The sequence below is a fragment of the Prionailurus viverrinus genome, chromosome D2 (genome assembly GCF_022837055.1).
Source record: "Prionailurus viverrinus isolate Anna chromosome D2, UM_Priviv_1.0, whole genome shotgun sequence".
In the NCBI taxonomy this organism is placed as follows: Eukaryota; Metazoa; Chordata; class Mammalia; order Carnivora; family Felidae; genus Prionailurus; species Prionailurus viverrinus.
Window position 1 is genome coordinate 68,073,283 of NC_062571.1, and position 25,798 is coordinate 68,099,080.

The following is a 25,798-nucleotide window of genomic DNA, read 5'->3' on the forward strand; positions in this document are numbered from 1 at the left end:
TTCTTTGCAAATGGATCTGACTCCCCCCCCCCCCTTAGATATTGGGGTTCCATCTGTAGCTAGGTTTTCATGCCTGTGGAGTGTTTAATTATGCACTGACCAAAGTAGGCACATTGAGAGAGAGACTGCTTTGTGATCTCTTCTGCACTGACTGTTGTCTTCCTCTCATGCGTGTTCATCGAGTACCCTTGTGGGATAGACACACCCATTCAGTACAAGCAAGACGAACAACTTGCTTCAGTTGAAATCAAAGCTGAATGTTGAAAATGTCAGATTTTCGTAAAGCTTGCGGGGTGACATTGTGTCATCCTTTTTGGACTTACACTTGTGAAGTGTACACTTTCCTTGCTTTAGCTTCCTCTTTGAAAATTAGTAGTAATTGTGTTTAGCTATTTTCTAACATCACAAAGATGTAAGAATAAAGTAGAAGCTTGGTATCAGAAAAAAAAACACTAGCCTGGTAATCAAAAGGCTATTTCTTTTGGACACTGGTTTCTTCACTTTTTTTAAAAAATTTTTTGGATGTTTATTCATTTTTTGAGAGAGTGCACGTGCGAATGGGGGAGGGGCAGAGGAAAACGGAGACACAGAATCTGAAGCAGGCTCCAGGCTCCAAGCTGTCAGCCCAGAGCCCAAAGCAGGGCTCAAACCCACAAACCATGAGATCATGACCTGAGCCGAAGTCGGAAGCTTAACTGACTGAGCCACCCAGGCGCCCCACTAGTTTCTTCAGGGAAACTTGGGAATTTGGGTTAGCTCTCTAAGATCTTTTCCGGCTGAGAATACCCACCCCACTTCTCTTTGTAAAGACACATGCCTTTTCCAGCAATACTAAAGGGGATGTATTAGATTAGAATTGAGACCAAAAAATGTTTAGATGTTAACCCAGAATCATTCTTATAAATGACGTGAAAACTAAAGCTTTACTTTAAATAAACTGTGTATATTAGAAATTTTGGAAGTTTACATTTTGATTCTATTTCTGAGCAGAATTGGCTAATAAGTCATCACCTCAACAAGAAAAAAAATTTCAAATTGTGTTTTGCATCCTGAACCAATACACAAATCACATACACACCACTTAATTTCTGAAATAAGTTTCCCTTACGGCACAGAAAACACTGCTATTTTTTTATGTTTCATTTTTAAAATGTTGGTTTCAGTCCACTGAACTAGATGATCTCTACTGTCCCCTTGAACTCCAGGAGAATACATTTACTCTTAGACTTTTTTATAGTTGCTCCAGAGCAAAGTTTGCCAACCAGTTGGTTGTTAAATATCGAAATAGGGAGATTTTCTAAGTAGATTTTATTTGGAACTTATAAAATTTGGAATTTAGTAGTTAATATCTCCAGTAATACTTCATCTTATTTTTTTTTGTAATAATTAATTATTTTTATAATTATAAAAATTATCTATTTTCACATCCTCTCATGATTATTCCAGTATTCTATACAAATCTTATTCATACATACCATATTAGTGAAAACTAATACACATACCATAACATGAAAAGGGTTGGGAAGTCTTTTCTAGAGAATTGGATATAATGTGTCATGTGGAATAGATGTAGAGTATCAGGTTACTATTGATAGACCCTCATCTCTATCTCTCTCACCAGAGGTTTCCCAGGACTCTACAGAAGTTCCCTTCTCTGCTTTAACATACTTCTAAAAAGTGTTAATTTTATAACTTAAAAAATACATACAGTAAAAAGATGAAACCATATAAGAGGCATATGACAAAATGTCTCTTTGCAACCCTAATCCCTCATCCCTACTCCTTAGGGGGGGAAACTTCTTTCTTTTTCCAGATAATTTCTATGGATGAGTGCCCTTTAAAAAAATAAAAAAACAAAATTATACAACACATACCATTATGTGTCTCATTCTTTTTAATGGCTGTATAGTACTTCAGTGTATGGATGGATGTACTATAATTTATTCAGTCGTCCTTTGATAGATATCTGGATTGTTTCCAAGTTGTTCCCTTTCTCCCCTGTCAGATATGGTATCAGTCCTCTCTCCTATCTCCATTTCGGGGCAGAACCCAGGTGCTATAGGAAAGGGGTGATAGTGCTGTGCAAAAATAGAGAATCCCCTCATCAAATTCTCCTCTGGCTAGAGCACCAAGGGTACGCCCCTCTGTCCCCGCCATTTATGAGTGGGTAAGAACTGTCCTGGGAGTAATTTTTCAGCAGATTAATGAAATAACATTGGGCTCAAAGTCTGGTAACTTGAGTGTAAGATTGTGGGCAGGTTACTTAATCTCCTTGAACCCTCAGTTTTGCCATCTATAAAATGAGAGATTGGAATAGATGAGTTTTAATGCCCTTTCCAACCATAGTATTTATGTACATTTTTGTTGGGGTATTGATTTAAGCTATATAACCCAATTTATATTAAGTTTCTGGTCTTTAAATTGAAAACATCTTTTGTGTATATTGTGTGATGTGTAATTTATTTGACCTACCATATGGACTAAGCTATTTTAAAGTTTAAGAATGTGAAAAAGAGAAGTTGAATATTATATTTTATATAAACTCTCCTTTTCTAAAAAGCCCATTTCAAAAGTATAAAACCCATTCCAGGAAAAAGCAGATCTTTTTATCAAACTTGAATACTTGAGGAGAAGATTCTGAGTGAGGTGATGTTTGTTTTTAAAATGGATCCTTGTAATTTTCAGTGAATCTAACCATTCAAGGCTAATCCTCAGGGCTTTGAAACTTGGCATTAGCCCCCTTGCTTAAATTGTTTTCATATTCTAGTCCTCTAATCCATGTCTTGTTTCAGTGAATGCTAAAACTAGTAGTGCTCAACACAGCTAAAGTTTTCTGATTTGGTGCTGAGGAAGCAGCCTAGAGGTGACCTGCAGGCTATCATCCTGCCAGCAAAGTTACCAAGTTACACAGCAAAGTTAAAAAGTAACAGAAGCAGGAATTTTTGCTGCATCACACATAAAATGTTTAGGATTGCCTGTTTCACCATTTTATTCTTGTAATTCTGTCAAGTGACAGCTGTCCTGAAAGCAGAATGGCAAAGAACTTCATTGTTTGATTTGTTTACTAACAACAAGAAGATAAAAGGCATTTTCTCAGCCCAGAGGTCGGGGGAGTCTGTGTGTGTGTTTGTATGCTGGTTTAGCCTAGGTATAGCCTTCCTATACCTTGAATAAGTATCCTTCTCTAAAACCAGAGATGTTATTTATTATGTAAGCAGTGCTACATAAATCCTATTGGTATTCTGTGGTCATTTTCATAGCAGTTGTTTGACATATGGTTCAGTTCAGCAAAATGTATCGAGGGCCGCCTACGAATACGCACTGTGTTAAGTGGTGAAAGTACCGAAATGACAGAGACAGCCTCGCTGGAATCTATTAAAATGACAACCTTCTTATTTTTTCCATTGTTAGAATTTTCTAGTATCCACTGGTTAAGTATAACTGGGACAGAGGAAGTTCTTCAAAGTATGACTGTGAAAATAGATGAAAACAAGGGGGCTTTAATGTCTTGTTTGGACAGTGTCATCTACCGTGGAGGGCACACTCTTCTGTGTGTGGATCTGCTAGTGACGTCGGTTTCTCACTAATCAGACTCTAAACAAAAGACAGCAACGGTGGTTGGACTAATTTAGCCTCAGTTTTTGCCTAGCTAAATGTATCTGATCTACAAAAACCTGTTGTAATTATTGTACCTCATATATTATGATTTCATCTAGTGCTTGTATGACACCTTGAAAATGGTTACACTGTGTCTTGATGACACATCCTGATACCTTCTTTGTCAAGTTACCCCATCCATTGTGGCATTTACGACTAAGGAAATTCTCTATAGTTGGAAATATACAGGATACTGCTGTCTACAGGATGTTGAACAGCTTTGTCTAAAACATTCACAATCATTTTAGAAAAACAATCCTATGATAGCACAGTCAGTCAAACAGATTATAGTTTGAGCTGAAGCAGAAAACCATTTTAAGTGTGTGTGTGTGTGTGTGTGTGTGTAAAAGAGGAGAAAAAAATCTAATCATTACTCTGGTCGTTATGCAATCCAAGAAGGGACTGCTGTTTCTTCTTCGGAGCCCAGCTTTTGGCTGGGGTCCTGTGACACACAGTGGGAATTCACTTCCTATCAGGAAACGCTGTTTTTCAATGTATTATCTTGTTGAGACAACCACAGTGAACAATAGGCTATTAATGTATTAGAACAACAAGTGTCATAACTAAGCCAATATTTGCTTTGTTTTGCATGTCACCCTAAAAAAAAAAAACAAAAAAAAAACAAAAAAAAAAAAAACTTTTGGCCGGGCTTCAGAATGCATTTGACCATCAGTAACCGCTGGCCGTGACAGTTAAAAAGAACAAAGAAGAGAAAAATGTGTTAATAACGGTGATGAGCTTCCTGCAGGTTTACTCAGTTCCTGCCCCAAAAAAACGAGAATAAATTAAATAGTTTCATATACATCTTTCAGGTATGAAAAATGTCCACTTAAAGGCCCATTTTGAGTTTTGGAAGCCACACCAAGAAGCTGGTATAAAGAAAAAGCCTCAAACTCATTTCTCTCATGAAATGTCAAGCCCTCTTATGAGATATATCTCATTCAATTTTGGATACTTGTATTTAAAATAATTTTATAACCACCTCACTTTATACATGAAGAAAATCAGACCTTACCTTTCATTTCAATCTTCCTTTACTATCTTAACCCAAAATTCTGTTTAACAGCAATTCTTAACAACTCTTGGATATTTTATATTTTTCTTTTGACGGTTGTCATAAACTGGTTTCTACTCTCCGTTATCTTACCATGTAGTCATGTTTTAGTTCTTTCTATGATTAAGCTGAAAAGTCCTTAAAGGCAGGACCTAGACCTGTGCCTTATATTTCCTTGTAGACTTTACCTAACAGCTGAGTTAGTGTTTGCTGATGGATTGGATCAGTAGTTTGTTGTTTTTTTTTATTTTAAGATGACATTTTTGTACCATCACTTGTACCTAGTCTCAAAATCCAGGAGAAAATACAGATTTTTTTAAATTGTTCTTTTTATATCATCATTCTTTTTTGATTACTTTTCAGTCACCTTAAGACATTTCATATTCAGGTCACAATATTCATTACCTCAACCATCTTGGGTAGCTGGCCATTCTGAACAAACCATGATTAGCCCAGTTTTCTAGGGTTGCTCTAAATTCTCTGCCCTAGTTTATTCTAAAAGAAGTAGAGAATGGGATATTATGATTCAATAGTCCTACTCACCTCACTCAGTTTAATAAACCTTTATTGTATAACTGTAAGCAGACAGTAAAGAAAGGAAAAAGATGGTGACCCGGTTACTGGGCTAGACAGACCTACTCAAATAAAGGCAACACAGACTCTGAAAAATTGTTTTGGGAGCAGTACTGGGGGGGAGCTGAGGAAGGCTAATTCTTAATTCTGATGGAAGAGATTGGGAAAGCCATCATGGAAGGCGTTGACTTTTGAGTAAGACCTCAAAGTATGGATTAAGAGTTGAATGGATGGTGGCACTTGGTGACTCAGTCGGTTAAGTGTCCAATTTCAGCTTAGGTGTGATCTTGCGGTTCATGAGTTTGAATCCCACATCGGGTTATCTGCTCTCAACATAGAACCCACTTTGGATCCTGTGTCCCCCTCTCTCTCTGCTTTTCTCTGTCTCTCACTCTCTCTCTCTCTTTCTCAAAGATAAACATTAAAAAAAAAAGTTGGATGGATGGAGACTAGAGGGGAAAACAGTCCTAGCATATAAGAAATAATGTGAGCAAGGCATCAGTCAGGGAAAAGGCTTCTGTTTGGGTAAGTCCTCATTTTCCTCTAAGTCTGTGAGGGATAAACTTGGAAATCTTTTCCATCCTCTTTTCAGAGCCCGAATTTTAGAATTCCCCCCACCCCCCAGGCTGATTCCTAAGTATTTTTTAAAGATAGGAATCCAAGGTGGGTTGTTTTTTCTTTTTTTTTTTTTTTTTCCTTGAAGGAGGGACTAAGAAACTTGCAGAGTTTTTTAACTTAATTTTTTAATGTTTATTTATTTTTAAGAGAGAGCTAGCTAGCAGGGGAGTGGCTGAGAGGGAGACACAGAATCTGAAGCAGGCTCCAGGCTCCGAGCTGTTAGCACAGAGCTGGACACAAGGCTCGAACCCACAAACCGTGAGATCATGACCTGAACCAAAGTCAGATGCTTAACTGACTGAGCCACCCGGGCACCCCAGAAAATTGTGTTTTTGGAAAATTACAGTAGGTAGCTTTGTGTTTCTCAGTTGTAACCATGAACCCTAAGGGTTATAGTGTCCATACTAACTTTTAGATGTTTAAAACAGACTCTTAAAAACTGAGAACAAACTGAGGGTTGATGGGGCGTGGGAGGGCGGGGTGGGTGGGTGATGGGCATTGAGGAGGGCACCTGTTGGGATGAGCACTGGGTGTTGTATGGAAACCAATTTGACAATAAATTTCATATTAAAAAAAAAAAAAACACTTGCTAACTCTACAGAACCCTTCCTTGACAATAGAGATCAAAAGTAGAAACAAAATATTTAACAAACTCTGGAGAGCTACTTAAGTTACTAAGCTCCATGAAGATTGCTTTTTATTTGACAATAAAGTACTTGATGTCGGCTTTAAGTCCAGCTAAATAGGCACTATAGAACTAGGCTGAGTCTAGTCTTTGTGAGCCTCAGAAAAACAAGAATCCTACTCCAAGCCTGAATTTAAAATATAACAAGCAACTTAAGTGAACCCTTCAGGCATGTGTGCACAAAGCTGAGTCATAAAGTTTATTCTCTCTAGTGAATTACGAGGAAAACTTGAAAAAGCAGCATTCTCATTATTTTAAAAAATGGTATAAATGGTTCTAAATTCTTATGAAAATAACACCAAAAATCTGTTTTGTGTGTTGTTAACCCTGAATGCTTACCTACAAACTACTTAAAATCAAGAAATGGGAGCTTGAGGCATCAGGTGACTTTTCTTTTTCATAGAAGTTAACATTTAATGCATAGTAGCTTCTTTTTTAATGTTTATTTATTATGACAGAGAGAACATGCACACGTGAGCAGGGGAGGGGCAGAGAGAGAGAGGGAGAGAGAGAATCCCAAGCAGGCTCCACACAGCGCAGAGCTGGACACAGGGCTCAATCTCAAGAGCCACGAGATCTTGACCTGAGCCAAAATCAACAGGACGCTTAACCGACTGAGCCACCCAGGTGCTCCAATGCATAGTAGCTTCTGAAATTAGTTTATTGCCAAACCTTTAAAGGGATGTTTTAATGCAGTTTGTATTTTAAATCTTTTCTTAGGTCATATGATCTTTATATGTATACGTTTTATGTATCTGAGAACAGATAAGGTGGGTCTAGGTAATGTGAAAAGTCTCAAGTGAAATAAATTGAAGGACACATTGAGAAGTCACATTCTTTTGGGGACCTCTTTCATCATATGGAGAATTGAGGGGGTGGAATTAGATGTAATAATATTTTATGTCCTATTAAGCTCTAGCACCTTTAAGTTTTAAAGATGCTATTTATTTTGGTTCTAATTAGGTAATATTAAGGAAGGGCAATATTTATTTCTTGGGACAGTTGTTATTTGGGTTTATAATTGTTTTTTTTCTCTGCTATCCTTACAAAGGTATTTTGCATCCTTTAAAAATCTGCATGTCTGTTCTCTTTGTTAAATTTTCCTCCATAAATTAAATGATGGATTCATTTAATGCTTTCTCTTTTTTCCTGAATTTGACATTAGACTTTTTATTATTTTTTTTTATTTTTTTTTCAACGTTTATTTATTTTTGGGACAGAGAGAGACAGAGCATGAACGGGGGAGGGGCAGAGAGAGAGGGAGACACAGAATCGGAAACAGCCTCCAGGCTCTGAGCCATCAGCCCAGAGCCTGACGCGGGGCTCGAACTCCCGGACCGCGAGATCGTGACCTGGCTGAAGTCGGACGCTTAACTGACTGCGCCACCCAGGTGCCCCGACATTAGACTTTTTAAGTCTTCTTTCAAATGTTCTTAGTTTTTATTAAGACAGAAGGTTTCAGCTGTGGGTTAGAGACTTAATCATTTTTCTCTTCCCATTGTCTCAATGTCAGAAAAGAATCTCCATCTCTTTTCTCATATATGAATTAGTTGTCATAAAATATCAAAAGGTATACATATATTTTCAAGGTTCTTATTCATATCAACTAAGCGTACCTTTCTAAAGTTTTATTTAAGTAGTCTCTACACCCGACATGGGGCGTGAGCTCACGACCCTGAGATCAAGAGCCACACACTCCTTCAACTGTGCCAGCTGGGTGCCCTTGACTTTTCAAGGCTAAATCTTACATTATACTTGGTCAGAACCTAGACCTCTTTAAATGATAATAAATGTCCAAACAGTTCTAGATGAAATAATGGGGCATATATAATCTAGGTATCAGGATCCAAAGGACTCACCTGCAACTACCTTTTTTTCCTAAAGCTCACAATTATAGTTGTAGTTGATATTACACTTGGTGGAAGATTAAACTTGGTGAATGACCAGGAATTTTGCTTACTTATTATTGACTTAATAATCTAATTCCTCGGTGTCAGGTCCTGTACCACCTGCTTTCATGTTCAGGTAAACTTTGTGGTAGGAAAAATCTATGAAAATATATATTTTGCCAAAGAATTCATACTAGAGGTAGGGACCTAGATATGGTGTTCATATAGGTGGTTCGCTTAGAGGTGGGGCCTGGGGTAAGAGAGGAGTTGGAAACATTTACCAAAGGATCTTAATGGGTATAAATTTGAAATGACTAAAAATTGTAAAACATCATTGGGGATTGAGGGGAGGGATGGAATTGTGAAAGGTAGAGACACAATACAGCACAGTAAGGGGTGCCTGGGTGGCTCAGTCGGTTAAGCATCCGACTTCAACTCAGGTTATGATCTCACAGTTTGTGGGTTCGAGTCCCACGTCCGGCTCTGTGCCGACAGCTCAGAGCCTGAAGCCTGCTCTTGATTTTGTGCCTCCCTCCCTCTCTCTGTCCCTCCCCTGCTAGCACTCTGTCTCTTTCTCAAAAATGAATAAAAACGTTAAAAATGTTAAAAAACAAATAGCACAGTGGTTAAGAACAGAGGTTGTGGAGCCAGTCTCCTTGAATTCATATCTCTGTATCTCCACTCACACATACTCTTGTGTGACCTTGGATAAGTAACTTCTCTCTGCTCTTAGTCTGTGAAATGAATATGGGAATAGCACCTACCTTTCTAGGGTTATTATGGGGATTAAAATAGTTAAAACATGCTACATTCTTTTTTTTCTTTAATTTCTTTTAGTGTTTGTTTATTTTTGAGAGAGAGGGTGAGTGAGGGAGGGGCAGAGAGAGGGGGAGACACAGAATCCAAAGCAGGCTCCAGGCTCCGAGTTGTCAGCACAGAGCCCGCTGTGGGGCTTGAACCTGTGAACGGTGAGATCATGACCGAAGCAAAGTCGGACACTTAACCGACTGAGCCACCCAGACGCCCCAAAACAAGCTACGTTCTTAAAGCAAATTAGACATTAGATGGTCAAGAAATGTTGACTACTAGCCCTTACCCCTCTCTTTGCGTAAAAACATTTTCATCAAAAATGGCATTTTTGAAAATTCTGATGTAATTTGCTTAATGAAAATACACACAAGCTAAGTTACTAAAAAGGATAGTGTGAGGGATGGAGTTGGAGTGGCCGAACATACCTGACAAGGTTTGGAATCTAGGCGGATCCTTGAGAACAGGGCAGAACCCTAGCAACAGACAGTGGGAAAGAACCCAGGTGTGTGGACTGTCAATTCAACAGTAGATGCCAAACCCTGGTACGTAGGCAGAGCATAGGGGCAGGGTGTTTTGATAATTGAGAGAAGGCTAGATGGGGAATCAATACCAGTGACCTCTGCATGGCATCAGAAATCCCCTGAGCCAAGATGCAAGCTATCAGGTGACCTCAGGGAACAAGAGAAAACAGAGGGTCTAAGACGGAGACCTGGGGTAGCAACTTTAGGTCCAATTTTGAAAATATTTGGAGTTACCTGACAGAAACGAGAAAGAGTTATAGGCTGCCTTTTATAGTGAGTAGAGGGCTGAGAGAGTTTGAAAAGTATTGCTCAAGTGAAAGTCAAACAACAGAGCAGAAGCAGCAGCAGTAAGATTATACTTGATGAGCTGCTTAACTAGTTCCTTACGGATTTTCGTAATCCTAGGGATCCAGAGCCTATGGCACGATGCCGAATCTGCAGGTTAGGGGTCAGTGGTCCCTCATGTGGGGAGATGGGCAGAAGTATAGCATGTATGTAGGCATGGCAAGAAACCTGCTAATCCGAACAAGTGGCTTTTTAAGTCCGTCTTTGGTTAAATGAAAAAAAAATTCCATCAAACTGTAATCTTTTATAGTTTGATAGCTGTGTTAATACTGTTTCATATTACGCATTCATTGCGAATCTTTTTTTTTTTTTCTTTACAAAGAAATTTCTGTTCAGCTTCTGAGGTGACAAAAACATTCATACGTTCTTGGCTTCAGATTTTCTTGGAAACATTGTTTCTCAGTCTGAAATTGCAGTTTGCAGAAGTCATGCCGCTGTGAAGATAACTGTGTTGCCTCGCCCTTAACTTATATCGAATGTCATTCGTGTTGCTGTTTTGATTTCTGTTATTTCTAAGGAGATAACTTTGATTCTGCAAACGTGTCTGGCTATCTCCACATTGTTGCTTGCGATGGTCAATTGTCTCCTTAAAATCGGTATTATCATCAAGATGGAAATTCCGTTGGAACAGCGTGTGTATTTGTTTCCTAGAACTACCATAACAAAGTACCACAAAGTGAGTGGCTGAAAACAACAAAAATGTATTGTCTTACAGTTCTTGAGTCCAGAAGTCCAAACTCAGTGTGTCAGCAAGGTTGGTTTCTTCTGGGGGCTCTGAGGGAAAACCTGTCATGTGCTTCTCCTATCTTTTGGTGCTGGCAGGTGTCTCAAGCTTGTTCAGCATACTTTTAACCTCTGCCTCCATCATCTAGCTTTTTTCCCTGTGTCTCCTCTGTCTCCTCTGTGTCTGTGTCCACATCTCTCTCACTTTTGTAAAGACGCTAGTCCTTGGGTTTAGGGACTGCCCTAATCCAGTATGACTTCATCTTAATTTGATTACAAATTAAGGCCCTATTTTCAAGTCAAGTCACATTCTGAAGTAATGATGTGAATTTGGGGGGCACCTTCAACCCAGTACAGTATGTAAAGTTGATCTTTAGATCTAAAGGATGGTTCATTTGAAAAAAGTTAGTTTCGAGGCACCTGGGTGACTTGGTTGGTTGAGCGTCCAACTTCAGCTCATGTCATGATCTTGTGGTTCGTGAGTCTGAGCCCCACATTGGGCTCACTGCTGTCAGTGCAGATCCCACTTGGAATCCTCTGTCCCCCTCTCTTTGCCTATCCCCTGCTTGTGTGCGCACACGCTCTCTCTCAGAGGGGGGAAAAAAAGCTTTAAAAAGAAGAAAAGAAAAATCTAGTTTCACAAAATAGATTTTTTCTTTTTTTACAAAAGCAGTTTCTGACATTGATGAACATCTCTTTTCATGGACTGCCATAACAATTATCAGATTTCTAAAATGGCAGGTTACGACCAAATATTTTTGAAAGTGATTTTCTTTTTTTTTTTTTTTTTTTAATTTTTTTTCAACGTTTATTTATTTTTGGGACAGAGAGAGACAGAGCATGAACGGGGGAGGGGCAGAGAGAGAGGGAGACACAGAATCGGAAACAGGCTCCAGGCTCTGAGCCATCAGCCCAGAGCCTGACGCGGGGCTCGAACTCCCGGACCGCGAGATCGTGACCTGGCTGAAGTCGGACGCTTAACCGACTGCGCCACCCAGGCGCCCCTTGAAAGTGATTTTCAAGTACTATTACCTATGCTTAATAAATTTCATTTTCGTGGCTCACTATTAGACTTTCCGTAGAAGGAAAACAGATGGAGTTGTGATGATCTTGAAATCCTCCTTACTAGCCAAAATCTGAAGGTGGGAACTCCTTCAAATCAGACTTCCTTGCAGTGACAATGTATTGAGTTACCTACAGCTTTTGGATTGACTTTTGCAGCTGTATTTTATATGTTATAATCATAAAAGCCAAAATTCTTTAGTTGGGATGCCTGAAATAGTAGATCAGGATGAACTCTTGGGACTTATGCATACCCTGTATTCTCTAACTTTCATATATATTTTTTGCCTTCAGTTTTTAAAATAAAGAACTTCGCCTTTTGTGTGTGTGCCTTCTAGGCCCCCTCCTATTTCTCACTGGTCACTGTGGCTCCATTAGGAATGGACCATTAGAAGTATTGTCCACAGTAACAAATCAGTTTTCTAGACTAGACTTTTGGGTGATTGTTTTGCAAACTCAACTCATTTTTTTCTTCATTTTTAAAAAATGTTTATTTACTTTTGAGAGAAAGAGAGGCGTGAGAAGGGAGACACAGAATCTGAAGCAGGCTTCAGGCTCTGAGCTGTCAGCACAGAAGCCGATGCAGGGCTCGAACCCACGAACCGTGAGATCATGACCTGAGCCAAAGTTGGACACTTAACCGACTGAGCCACCCAGGTACCCCAAACTCAACTCATTTTTAATAATGAGTTTTGTAGGATTGTTTGCATTTCTTCAGAATGAAGAACTAGAATTTCTTGAGTTCAGAATCCTTGAGAAATAAGTAGATGTAAGATTGGAATTTGAGGGAGTTAAGTTTTCCATATTACTTGTATTCTGATATTCACTTTGGAAAGTTTCCTGAGGTTTCTAGATAGATGTACAGTATTAGGTAAGAGTAAATTTGACTTCAGACATTGTCTCAAGAAAATGTCAAAAGCAAGGGCTTTAAATTTTTTGAGCTCAGTGCTGCACAAATAAATACACTTCAGTTTATGAAGTATGTGAGAGTTGATGTTTCTTTAAAAAAAGAAAGAAAGAAAGAAGAGAAACTTTTTACCCAGAAGGACTACCATACAGTAAGAGCCAAACATTTAAGGTATCTCCAGAAATTGAGAGCAATGAATCTTTTTTTAAAAAAAATCACAATCTTCAGTGATCCCACTTTTTAAAACCTCTCATTTATCATGAGCTGTCAAGTTCTGGATAGTTTCCTAGATCTCAGTTTTAAAAATTTCACTGATACCAGGGGACTCAATAACAGAAACTTAAATGTCTGAGAGGTACATTCGAGTAATCAATCCACTAGTCTCTGTCAACTTTCTCTTAGGAGAAGAAAAAAACCCTTTTGTTTTTTTCCCCCAATCATTTCCAAAAGCTCCATGTTAAAGACAAACGATGACTGAGGGAATATATACAGAACATTCATCAAATTTTGTAGAAAAGAGAGTAAAGGCACTAAGGCCATGTGTTTTTGGATTTTGCAAAATATTTGAGGGATCACCTCTCTGTGATTGATTGTTTTACTTACCATTTTATAAGGCTATATATTTATTTATTTAAAAATCAGTTTCGGGTGTCTGGGTGGCTCAGTCAGTTCAGCGACTGACTCTTCATTTCAGCTCAGGTCATGATCTCACGGTTGTGAGATCAAGCCCCACATCGGGGCTCCATGCTAGGCATGGAGCCTGCTTAAGATGCTCTCTCTCTCCACCCCCCCCTCCCTCTCTCTCTCTTTCTCTCAAAAATTTGTTTCAATAAAAATTTTAAAAAGTCAGTTTCATATTTGCTTTTCCAAATAATTGATGTTGGGTACAATCTGAACTAAATCTAGATAATGGTTGAGTTTAGACTTTAAGACAATACACTTCGTCTGAACTTTTTATATATATTTTCACATTTGTAACCCTGCCTCTTACATGGCCATTATATTTGGTAAATTTGATCTATTTATAATGAAAGATTTTTTTTTCTCACCCTGCCAGTGTCTAAGCAAGTAACTGCCCCTCTTTTCCCCAATCTCAGCCTTTCAATATGGGAGCCTGGTTCAGTGTTCCTTGCAACAGGTAATATTGATCAATAAAATATTCTTCATCAAGTATTGGTACTTTAGTGAGAAAGAGATTAGATTCATCCTTTGCTTTGTCCAGTGGTTGAATACTTTTAGTCTTTGGCTCACCCTGCTGAATTTTGACCTAGCAACCTGCTTAGAATTTTCACATTTACTGCTCTTCACCTAGATGTTGTCAAAGTGTACATTTAAAACATAACTACTGTGTTCCAGTTGTACCAGCGCAGGATGTATTTTTCATGTTTGCTAAAATAATTTATCTTAATTAGTGTATTATTTTTCTTTATAAAACAAAGTTTGAAACCGTAACATTCTCAAAACTGTGCCCTCCAATTGATAGTTTTCTTTTATCTGTGTGTGGGGGGGGGGGGGGTTGTTTTTTTGTCAATAAACACTGAGCCAGCTATCAAATTCCATTAAGGACACTTAGCAACATGATGGGTTGTTGTTAACCATTACCAGTTTATTTTGTTGTTTGTTGTTTTCATTGACTTTTTAAGTTTCGATTTTAACTAAGGCTTAGATTAATAGTATTTTTTACTAATCAGTTGTCGAGTCATTGTTTTCTGACTTATATTAAAGTTTAGAATTTATAATTGTATTTTAAAGTATACTCAACAGAAGTCATTTGAAAAGATTCTGGCAATAGGCCAGAGAGAGTTACGTTTCTACATTTATACCAATTTGATAGTCATACAAGACTTTACTACTTTCAGAGCATTTATCATTTCTGTTTTGGTGGTAAATATTGTGATCCTATAATGTATTTTCAGGCACCACAGTAAGGAAAGGCTGTAATCAAGGTTGTAATAGCTGTATATACTTCTAGGAAATGACAGTATTTTGAGTCATTCCATCTTTTTTTTTTTTTTTGTCAACTCTTTCATACCTACTAAGATCTGTAACCATAAATAATTACATACTTGGTAAAGAACAATTGGTAACGTGAGGCAAATTATTAAACCTCAGAGTTCTTATCTGTAAAGTGGGTATATTGCCAGCATAATCTGTTTTTGAAAGTTAATTTATTTCATTATAAATAGTCAAAGGCCCTCAACTCTTTCAAAATTGATGCTGAATTAATTAACTGTAGGGGTAAAAGTGTAAACTTGAACAACATTTATTGTTAGTTACCCAGGGCACAATCAGTGTCATTTTGATAACCTCCAAGTAAGACATAGTATTCATCTGTTAGGTTAACAGTTAGAAGTTCCAAAATATTGATCAATGCCCATGTGGCAGTGTCTTCATATGAATTTGAGCCAGTTTAAGGGCCTTTCCTCTGCATTGTGTTCCTTTTTGTTTGGAACTCAAAATTGTGTTGAATGTTCCATGATATTTTATGGTACCATTCATCTTTGCCTATCTCCTGAAGATACTTGATCAGCATAGCTTCTGATACTCCTTGTCTTTATGCATCTTATGTATCTGGCTTCCAAAATACTGATAGAGAGGACCAAGATACGGGGTGACAAATTATGAGGAAGCAATATTGGATCGTGGAAAGAGCTCTGGACTAGGAGAACGTAGATCACCCTGGTGATGCTTCGTGTATGCTCTTGGGCACATCTCTTTATGAAGACTTCTTTCATTAGTTATCTAATCTCGAAAAGAAAAGATTTGGACCAGATATCCTTTTAATTTTGGCTTCAAAACCTTCAAAGAATTAAGTGAAAGGCACTTCTTTGACTTATTGGTGTAATATGTTGGTGGATACATCTTAATCTTTAAAAGTCTAGTTACTTATAGAAAAGGTGTTCCTCGTGTATTTAGGTTAAGCAGATTACCACTAAACAACTGGACAGTTTGTACATCTGCTTTTCTGCGCATACTAGATGGACATCATACAATTCAGTCTGTTCACAAGCACTAAAATTTTTAGCCCTTACTTATAGCCTGTTCCTCACAGTCAATGGTATTTATAAAATGCCTGCATAAAATGTATGCGATAGGCCTGTTTTTCTCCATACATTTCACTGAAAGAGTAGATTTTGACCATGAACAATCTGTGAATGGCTTGGTAGTGCTAATATATATCATTATTATGATTTTATAGTGATATCTAATACTTGAGCATTGTAGCTTTAGAAAAATCACTCAACACTTCTGAGTATAGTTTCCTCGCATCTGTAAAATGTGATCCTTGAATCTCATCTGAAATATTCCAAGAGAACTCTCATAGAGTCAATAGCCATTATAGCAATAAGACCCTAGTGCTTTGTGGGATAATTAAATCTTCCATTGGGGCACTTAGAAAATGTCATCTGTATTACTTGGTGCTATTCAGTGCCCATTGTTGGTTGTTTTTTTTTTGTTTTTTTTTTTTTTTTTTCTTGACTTTTATCTATGTGTAGTTTGGTTTTTCCAAGTCTGTTGATTTTCATGTCAGTTGTATGTAAAATCTTGGCTAGCAGTTGAAAGTAAGTAGTTCATGCCTTTTAGAATTTAAAATGAAGAAAACTTCACTGGTCGATCTGAGGATGTGGCTTGTTATAGTTTATGCAGGGTCCAAGTTGTTTTCTAAAACTGTAAACACCTTCACAATTTTACAGTAAATTTCATTAAGAAAAACTCTAACTCCATAAACCAGTGTGTGTTATTGTTGCTGCTGTTGTTTTAACCAAATATGCTGCCTTGAAATCTTGGCATATCTTTGATTTTTGTTTTAAATATGGAACAATAGGCCTGGTACTTGAAAGTACAGCCATCTTTTTTGCTTATGTTCTAGAGAAAGCTGTTAAAACTGCCAAGAATTAAGTTTGGAAAGACTTTTTATAATAATTTTTCATAAGATTGTTTTGACCATTCCCAGCCCAGAACTAATACAAACCAGATTGCTTTGGGAGGAGTTGTGATACAGTAAAATAATTCAAGTCAGCCACCACTTATGGAGTCCCCTGCCATTGTGAGGACTACAGACGTAAGCAAAGAGTTCTGGAAAATTGAACTAGAGGTAGCTAAGAGTCAAGAAAAAGTGAAAAACAAATGGACATTGAGTAATATAGATGGCATTTTCTAAGTGCCCAAATGGAGGACAATTTAATTATCACCCAAATCACTAGGATCTTACTGCCATTTTTTTTAATATCAAAGAATCATTTCCGACTCCCTCCCATCTCTAGCGTATATTCATTTCCTCCCTCCCCGTCTCAAGTACATACACGCACTTCTTTTCCTTGTGTTTCCCATTTGACCATAACTTTTAGAGTTTCTGGAGTAGTGTTTTTCAAACGGTGGGTCATAACCCATTAGTAGAACAAGAATCTATTTGACCAATTTTTTTTTTTTTTTTTTTTTTTTTTAGTGGTTTTCAACGTTTTTATTTATTTTTTGGGACAGAGAGAGACAGAGCATGAACGGGGGAGGGGCAGAGAGAGAGGGAGACACAGAATCGGAAACAAGCTCCAGGCTCTGAGCCATCAGCCCAGAGCCTGACGCGGGGCTCGAACTCACAGACCGTGAGATCGTGACCTGGCTGAAGTCGGACGCTTAACCGACTGCGCCACCCAGGCGCCTCTGACCAATTTTTTTAATGAAAAAGATTAAAATAGAAAATACCAGAATGTACTACATAGAGAAAGTATCACAAATTTATTTCAGCTAAATATCTCATGTATTTGTATGTGATTACAATATAAAATGTATTTTTTATTGTGGATTGCCATTTTTAGAGTTTGAAATCCATCATTCTAGAGTATTTCATCTATTTGTACCTTAAACCTAAATTTCTTTAAATATACATGTTGGGTGGTTACTGCATAAATATTTAGATAAGATTTTTTTAACTGGAATTTTTGTTTATGCCTGATATCTTGTTTTTAATCTGCACGGCCAGAGGAAAACCCATAGTGTTGACAATGTTTTATGATGTTACTTTTTAAAAAAATCTGTTTTTCTGCATCATTTTGAATTAAAAGAATCCTCTTAGAAGACCAATATTTTTCCCCTAATAGAGTTCGTACTGGTTTATATTGCTCCAAAGTACTAGAAAGCATGCCTGTGTATGTGCAACATTAAAAATAGGATTGATTTAGGGATGCCTAGGTGGGTCAGTTGGTTGAATGTCCAACTTTGGCTCAGGTCATAACCTCACGATTCATGGGTTTGGGCCCCACGTTGGGCTTGCTGTTGTCAGCATAGAGCCTGCTTCGGATCCTCTGTCCCTCCCCTCTCTCTCTCTGCCCCTCCTGCGTGGTCTCTCTCTCTCTCTCTCAAAAATAAATATAAGTAAATAAAGGATTGGTTGATTAAAACCACAGTTAGATGTCACTTTACACCTGTCAGAATGACTAAAGTCAAACAAACCCACAAAAAATAACAAGTGTTAGTGAGGAAGGGGGGAAAATTGTGCATTGTTGTCTCGTGCATTGTGTTTCGTGCATTGTTGGTGGAATGCAAACTGATGCAGCCAGTGTGGAAAACAGTATGGAGGTTCCTCAAAAAATTAAAAATAGAATGTAGGGGGAGATTCTAGTTTTTCTTAATCCTGAACAACTAAACTAAGCATAAATATTTCTGCTTCTGGGGGATATGGGAAACAATTCAGTTCCAGGGCTCCTTCTCTTTAAAATTAACCAACCCTATTTTTTTTTTTAATTCAAGTGTAGTTAACATACAATGTTATATTAGTTTCAAGTGTACAATATGATTCAACAGTTCTATACATTTGTTCATCAAGATAACTGTACTCTTTGGGGTGCCTGGGTGGCTCAGTCCGTTAAGCGTCTGACTCTTGATTTCGGCTCAGGTGATGATCTCATGGTTTGTGAGTTCAGGCCCCACGTTGGGCTCTGCTCTGACAGCATGGAGCCTGTTGGGATTCTCTCTCTCCCTCTCTCTGCCTCTCCCTTGTTCGTACTCTCTCTCCCTCTCTAAATAAATAAACATTAAAAAAATTTTTTTTAAAGAGAAGTAAATAATGTATGTAAAGTTCAGTGGCTAGCACATAGAGCTCAGTAACTGATAGTCGTGTTTTTTTTTTTAAATTTCTTGAGTGTAGTTGATACAATGTTACATTAGTTTCAGGTGTACTGCATAATAATTCAACTCTATATATGGCTTAGTATTCGTAACGGCTAGAGATTTTCTAACAATTACAAGTTGTTTCTTTAGTAATGGGTCATCATAGCATTTAAAAGAAGCTATCAGCTTCTGTCTAACGATTAACAATAGCTATTCTAAGGTCATACAACAGTTGATGGAAATGCAAAGACTTGAAACCTGGTCTCTATCCTCAGTCCAGTACTCTGCACCATTCTGCTTTTTGCTTGAAAGAATTACATAGAAATTTTTAGAATGTAATTAAAAGTTTTTTTAGTCTAATAACCAGCTAAAGTTCTAGAATATTTTAACCATATTCAAGTGAAAATACTTCATAGAGAGCAATCATATTTAAACCGATCTGACCACAACACAATTTTTTTAAAGTTCCATAACAAAGCCAACAGTTGAAATATTTCATTTGTTGTGTCTTCTGACTTACAAAGACTAGTGCTGCTGAAATCTGAACACTATCCATTAACTACTTTTTTACAGTATTTTGTCTGTCGGGGCTTCATATTCTAACTGTTCTTTTTACTTGAGTAAACTGTTATGTAACTAGATTTTAAGTACTCCTTAAAATTCCTTTGTGTTAGCAGTAAACTGTTTTAAGGAGCTCAGATGGACCTATTATAAATAGCTTCTAAGAGTACGAGGTTCCAAAGATTGGTTACACTTCTGGACTACTGATTAAAAAAAACCCGTTGGATATGAAAAAAGAAGTTTCTTAGAGTTGGTGCTCTGTTGCACCACATTTTTGGGTAATAGCAAGGTGATGAAAAATACTATGTTTGTAAGCCAAGCTAATAACAGTACCGCAAAACCTAATTTCTGAAGAATATCACATGACCAGAGTCATTCTATTAATAGTGGATGTTTTAACAAAACAAAACAAAACAAAACAACCTAGCCCCTTTATCCTGTGAAGGGTCCATTTATTTGATCATCACATATTCATTGTTCATTGCATGTTTTCTCTCAATTTTTAGATTAATGATTTAGGATCTGGAAGACTCACTTATATAAAAGCTCATTTTGGGGCGCCTGGGTGGCGCAGTCGGTTAAGCGTCCGACTTCAGCCAAGTCACGATCTCGCGGTCCGTGAGTTTGAGCCCCGCGTCGGGCTCTGGGCTGATGGCTCAGAGCCTGGAGCCTGTTTCCGATTCTGTGTCTCCCTCTCTCTCTGCCCCTCCCCCGTTCATGCTCTGTCTCTCTCTGTCCCAAAAATAAAAAAAATAAAAATAAAAAAAAAGCTCATTTTTACATTTTCTTTCCTGATTAGTTGCTTTCTAGTCACAAAATCAGATTTTCACTAAAGTGATATGACATAAAGTGACTTAATCCTATTTCATGAATTTTTTGTGTAGTACACGAAAGTAATTCAAACTTCTAGAATGTTGTAGAGTGATGTTGTCAAATAGAAGCTAACAAAGTTTTAACATGTTTTACAAAAATTATTTTTAACAAATTAGTTTACATTTTTTTAACTTTGTAATTTAACTTTATTTTTTTATTTTTTAAAATTTACATCCAAATTGGTATATAGTAGTTTACATTTCTAAGACCAGAATTAATACAAGATTTTTTTACTTTATTAAATTTTAATTCCAGTAAAGTTAACATATATTCAACAGTTCTGTATTAGTACTCATCAAGATAAGTGTACTCTCATCCTTTTCACCTGTTTCACCCATCCCCCAACCAACCTCCCTTCTGGTAACCATCTGTTCTCTATATTTAAGAGTCTCTTTTTTGGTTTGTCTCTCTCTCTCTCTCTCTCTCTTTTTTTTTTTTTTCCTTTGTTCATTTGTTTTCTTTCTTCAATTCCACATATGAGTGAAATCATATGGTATTTGTCTTTCTCTCACCGGCTTATTTCATTTAGCATTATACTCTCTAGTTGCATTCATGTTGTTGCAGGGGTGTGTGTGTGTCTGTGTGTGTGTGTGTGTGTGTGTGTGTGTGTGTGTGTGTGTGTGACATCTTTACCCATTCATCTTTTGATGAACAACACTTAAGCTGCTTCTATAATTTGGCTATTGTAAATAATGCTGCAATAAACATAGGGGTACACATATTCCTTCAAGTTGATGTTTTCACATTCTTAGAGTAAATACCCAGTAGTAGTGTAATTACTGGATCAATGGGTAGTTCTGTTTTCAATTTTTTGAGGAACCTCCATACTGTCTTCCACAGTGGCTGCACCAGTTTGCATTCCCACCAACACTGCACAAGGGTTCCTTTTTCTCCACATCCTCGCCAATGCTTGTCTTTTGAGTTTTTTATTTTAGCCATTCTGACAGGTGTGATGTGATATCTCATTGTAGTTTCTATTTGCATTTCCCTGATGATGAGTGATGTTGAGCATCTTTTCATGTGTCTGTTGGCCATCTGGATGTTTTCTTTGAAGAAATGTCTGTTCAGCATGTCTTTTGCCTATTTTTACTTGGGTTATTGGGGTTTTGGGGTGTTGAGATCTGTAAGTTCTTCATATATTTTGGATACTAACACTTTATCAAATATGTCATTTGCAAATATCTTCTCCCATTCAGTAGGTTGTCTTCTATTTTTTGTAGGTTCTTTTGCTGTGCAGAAACTTTTTATTTTTTTTATTTAAAAATTTTTTTTTCAACGTTTATTTATTTTTGGGACAGAGAGAGACAGAGCATGAACGGGGGAGGGGCAGAGAGAGAGGGAGACACAGAATCGGAAACAGGCTCCAGGCTCTGAGCCATCAGCCCAGAGCCCGACGCGGGGCTCGAACTCATGGACCGCGAGATCGTGACCTGGCTGAAGTCGGACGCTTAACCGACTGCGCCACCCAGGCGCCCCTGGAAACTTTTTATTTTGATGTAATTCCAATAGTTTATTTTTGCTTTTGTTTCTCTTGCCTCAGGAGACATATTTAGAAAGATGTTGTTACAGCCGATGTCAGAAAAATTACTGCCTGTGCCCTCTTCTGGATTTTTATGGTTTTAGGTCTGACATTTAGGTCCTCTATGCATTTGAGTTTATTTTTGTGTATGGTGTAAGAAAATGGTCCAGTTTCATTCTTGTGCATGTCGCTACACAGTTTTCCCAATACCATTTGTTGAAGAGACTCTTTCTAATTGCATATTATTGCCTCCTTTGTTAAAGATTAATTGACCTGACCATTAAATTGCAAGTTTATTTCTGGGCTTTCTGCTCTTTTCCATTGATCTATGTGTTTATTTTTGTGTCAGTACCATACTGTTTTTATTACTACAGCTTTATGTTATCACTTGAAGTCTGGGAATTGTGATGCCTTGTTTTGTTTAACTTGTCAGAATTGCTTTGACTATTTGGAGTCTTTTGTGGTTCCATACAAATTTTAAGATTGTTTGTTCTAGTTCTGTGGAAAATGCAGTTGGTGTTTTGATAGAGATTGCACTAAACCTATAGATTACCTTAGGTCATATGGGCATTTTAACAATATTTGTTCTTCCAATCTATGAGCATGGGATGTCTTTCCATTGCTTTGTGTCGTTTTCAATTTCTTTCATTAGTATTTTATAGTTTTCAGAGGTTTCTCACCTTTTTGGTTAAGTTTATTCCGAGGCATCTTATTATTTTTCGTACAATTGTGAAGGTAGTTGTTTTCTTAATGTTCTGCTGCTTCATTATTAGTGTATAGAAATGCAACAGATTTCTGTACATTGACTTTGTATCCTGTGACCTTTCTCAATTCTTTTTATCAGTTCTAGTAGTTTTTTTGGTGGAGTCTTTAGGGTTTTCTTTATATAGTGTCATGTCATCTGGTGCAAGAATTTTTAATGTCTTATAATTAGTTTGCTTGGTCTAAGTTGCACCAAGGTAACTTTAGAGATGAATTCTATCAGAGCAGACTATTATTAGAGACAAATATAGTAATCTCCCTGGTTGTTACTGTGTTTTAAAGATGAGACCAGATATCTCTGGTCTTTATTAGAGATATAGATCCCTAAGAGGAAAGTGGCCTTTAATTTCTCCCTCCTGGATCTATCTAGAAAAGTGTGATTATCCTGATAATTAAGTGAATCAGGTATTCTTACGGTTTCTGAATAACTTTTTGCTGTTTCTTACTTGGATTTGTAGCACTATGTGCTGAAGTTATTTAGTCTGGCAACCTGAATAATTCCTACATTTCCTCTAGGAAGTTGAATCATTTGAAAAACTTACAGCTGTGTTTCTCTCATGTTAATAAATTACATTCACTATAAAATGTAGTGGTCATTAAGTATGGCCAAAGTTTGGTCTAAAATTTAAAAAAAATGTGTGAATAAGAGAAAAGAGAAGCTCTAGTGACAGTACTCACTAATTGTGGAAATTTTGCCATTATAGATGTGATTTTTTTTTTTCTATCACTTCTCGGCTTTTTGGCTAAGATCAAATGTAGATGTGATTTTTTTTTTTTTAAGCTTTATTTGTTTTTGAGGGAGAGAGAGAAAACGAGGACGAGCTGGAGAGGGGCAGAGACAGAATCCAAAGCGGGCCCAGTTTCTGAACTGAACCTGACCAACACAGGGCTCGAACCATGAGATCATGACCTGAGCGGAAGTCAGACGCTTAACCACTGAGCCACCCAGGCAATCCTAGATGTGATATCTTACTTTGGAGATTTTGATAGTTGCTCCCTCTAAAAATTCAGTTAGCAGCTGATGACATAATTGAATCACAAGTTTTCGTTACTTCTGAAAATATCAATTTCCAATTTAGCATTATAATCAAAGATATTTTTACTTTAGTATGAAATTGTTCTAATATTTTTTGAGAAGCTACTTTTTAAAGAAAGCTGCCACTGTTAGCCTCTGGGCAAAAAAAAAAAAGTTCTGTTTGACCTCCATAAAATCTGAATTTAATAATGAACTTATCATGAATGTCCTCCTTTGTGTTTATTAATGCAGGTAACAAAGGGAGTCCTTCGACTTGAAGCATGAGTTCAGATGCCAGCCAAGGTGTGGTCACTACTCCTCCTCCCCCCAGCATGCCTCACAAAGAGAGATATTTTGACCGCATCAATGAGAATGACCCAGAATACATTCGGGAGAGGAACATGTCTCCTGATCTACGGCAAGACTTCAACATGATGGAGCAGAGGAAACGAGTTACTCAGATCTTGCAAAGTCCTGTGAGTTGAAATAATCAGAAGGCTATACTTTTTCTTCTCTCTGGAGACCTTGATACAGGGAGGTAGGAGGTACCTTAAAGTACGCTCACAATAGAAGGGTGAAGGCAGAGTGACTCCTAGTTGCCCCCAGGCTTTCAAAGGTAAAATGAACACCTCATTTACAGATTTAATTTGCAAAGCTTTAATAACAAACTAGTGTTGTCTTGGTGGTGTAAGTTTTCTTTGTGTGATTTCTGAGTGTAACGCTTCATTAAAGGAGGACAAAAGATGGGGCCGAGCTAGGATCCCCAATTCAGAGTGAGTATCTGTGTAAAAAAGAAAGGCATGACTGAATTGTCAAGAGCCAAGAAACATATTTTCTTTCTTTGTGCACCCTGACACTCAGAGCAGCAGAGGAAGACTTCAAGCTTCTGCGGTGATGTGTGATCTGGCAGCCTAATGTGACATACACCTAATGCAGGCACATAGATGCACATAGATGCACACGTACCAAACTAACTGCACTAAAAGTGGATTATAAACTGAAGCTGAAAATTTTGTCTGCACAGTAATATTCAGACTTTGTAAATCACATTAAAGTGATTTGTTAGTTTTCTTACAAGCCCTTAGTGGAATTGCAACGGTCACATATCAGTGATGGAAAATGAGAGAGAATACCTTGATTTAACATGCAAAATGAATTAGTAACTTTATGCATAATGAAGATCACAGACCCCTTAAGGTAGAGTTCAACAAACATAGACACATGAGGCCCGTGTTAGGGTTAATTAGGCTTCCAACTTAGGTACTAAGATAAGCACTAAGGCATAGAACTGCCTAAGGTGGCCCTGGTAAATCATTTTTGTTGTGCCCTTGTGAATTTAATCACAGAGGTTGAGCCCGAAGCCAAAGGGGAATTCTACTCTGAGTAACTCTGCTACACCAGTGGCCTAGATAAAAGCAAGTACAAGTTATAAAAGCAATGCAAACTTTGAGGAATTTAAGTATAGCTTAACTTTAAACCTATCCTTTAAATAAACCCATAAAGAAATCTTTTCCCAATGGAAAGGAGATTAACCAGAGGATTCATCATGAGGGAGTAAATGTTCAGTGCCTTCTTTAATGCAAATCTAAACTCTGTGTTTATAAATACTTGAAGGGCACATTAATTATTTGGATCAAAATAGATATATTTCCTCTTCTAAAGAAACTCACTCCACTTTTGAGGGCTAACTTATTAACCAAATGATTATAGTAACAGATAGTATAAAGTAACAGAGAATGAGATGAAGTTCAGGTTTTGTTCAAAGTTGTTAAATATTGAGATTTCTCTGGGAAGTGCTCCAAAGAGGACCAGTTTTAACTGTAAAGTTTAAAAGTAAAAAGTACTGAGCTGCATTTCTATGCCAGGGTTTTCGTTTTAATTTCCCCATTAAATAAAGACAGCATAACTTCGAGTAGATCTAATTTTTTTATACCTAAAAAAATTTCCATTTGTAAATTGGCTGGAATTACCAATTGTATTTATGCCTTAGGGAACTTAATGAAATAATGGGAAAAGCAAGACATATAGATTGTCATTTCTGTATTCACATAGCAAGAATGGTAATTTTCAGCCCAGAGAGGAACAAAGAAGATTTAAAAGAATTGTGGTTTGACCATTT

At 37.3% G+C, this 25,798-nt stretch overlaps 1 protein-coding gene across 10 annotated transcripts in view; it reads left to right on the plus strand.

The window, feature by feature from the left end:
* Positions 1 to 25,798, plus strand: part of ADD3 (adducin 3) — a 126,498-nt gene that overhangs the window by 72,551 nt on the left and 28,149 nt on the right. For 9 of the 10 annotated variants that reach the window (XM_047825307.1, XM_047825305.1, XM_047825308.1 and 6 more), the window contains one exon: positions 23,932 to 24,155. In XM_047825307.1, coding sequence (XP_047681263.1) covers positions 23,961 to 24,155 — 195 coding nt within the window. In that variant the 5' untranslated portion in view covers positions 23,932 to 23,960. Of the gene's footprint in view, positions 1 to 23,931; positions 24,156 to 25,798 lie in introns of those variants that run through there. The other variant, XM_047825313.1, reaches the window with a different exon arrangement.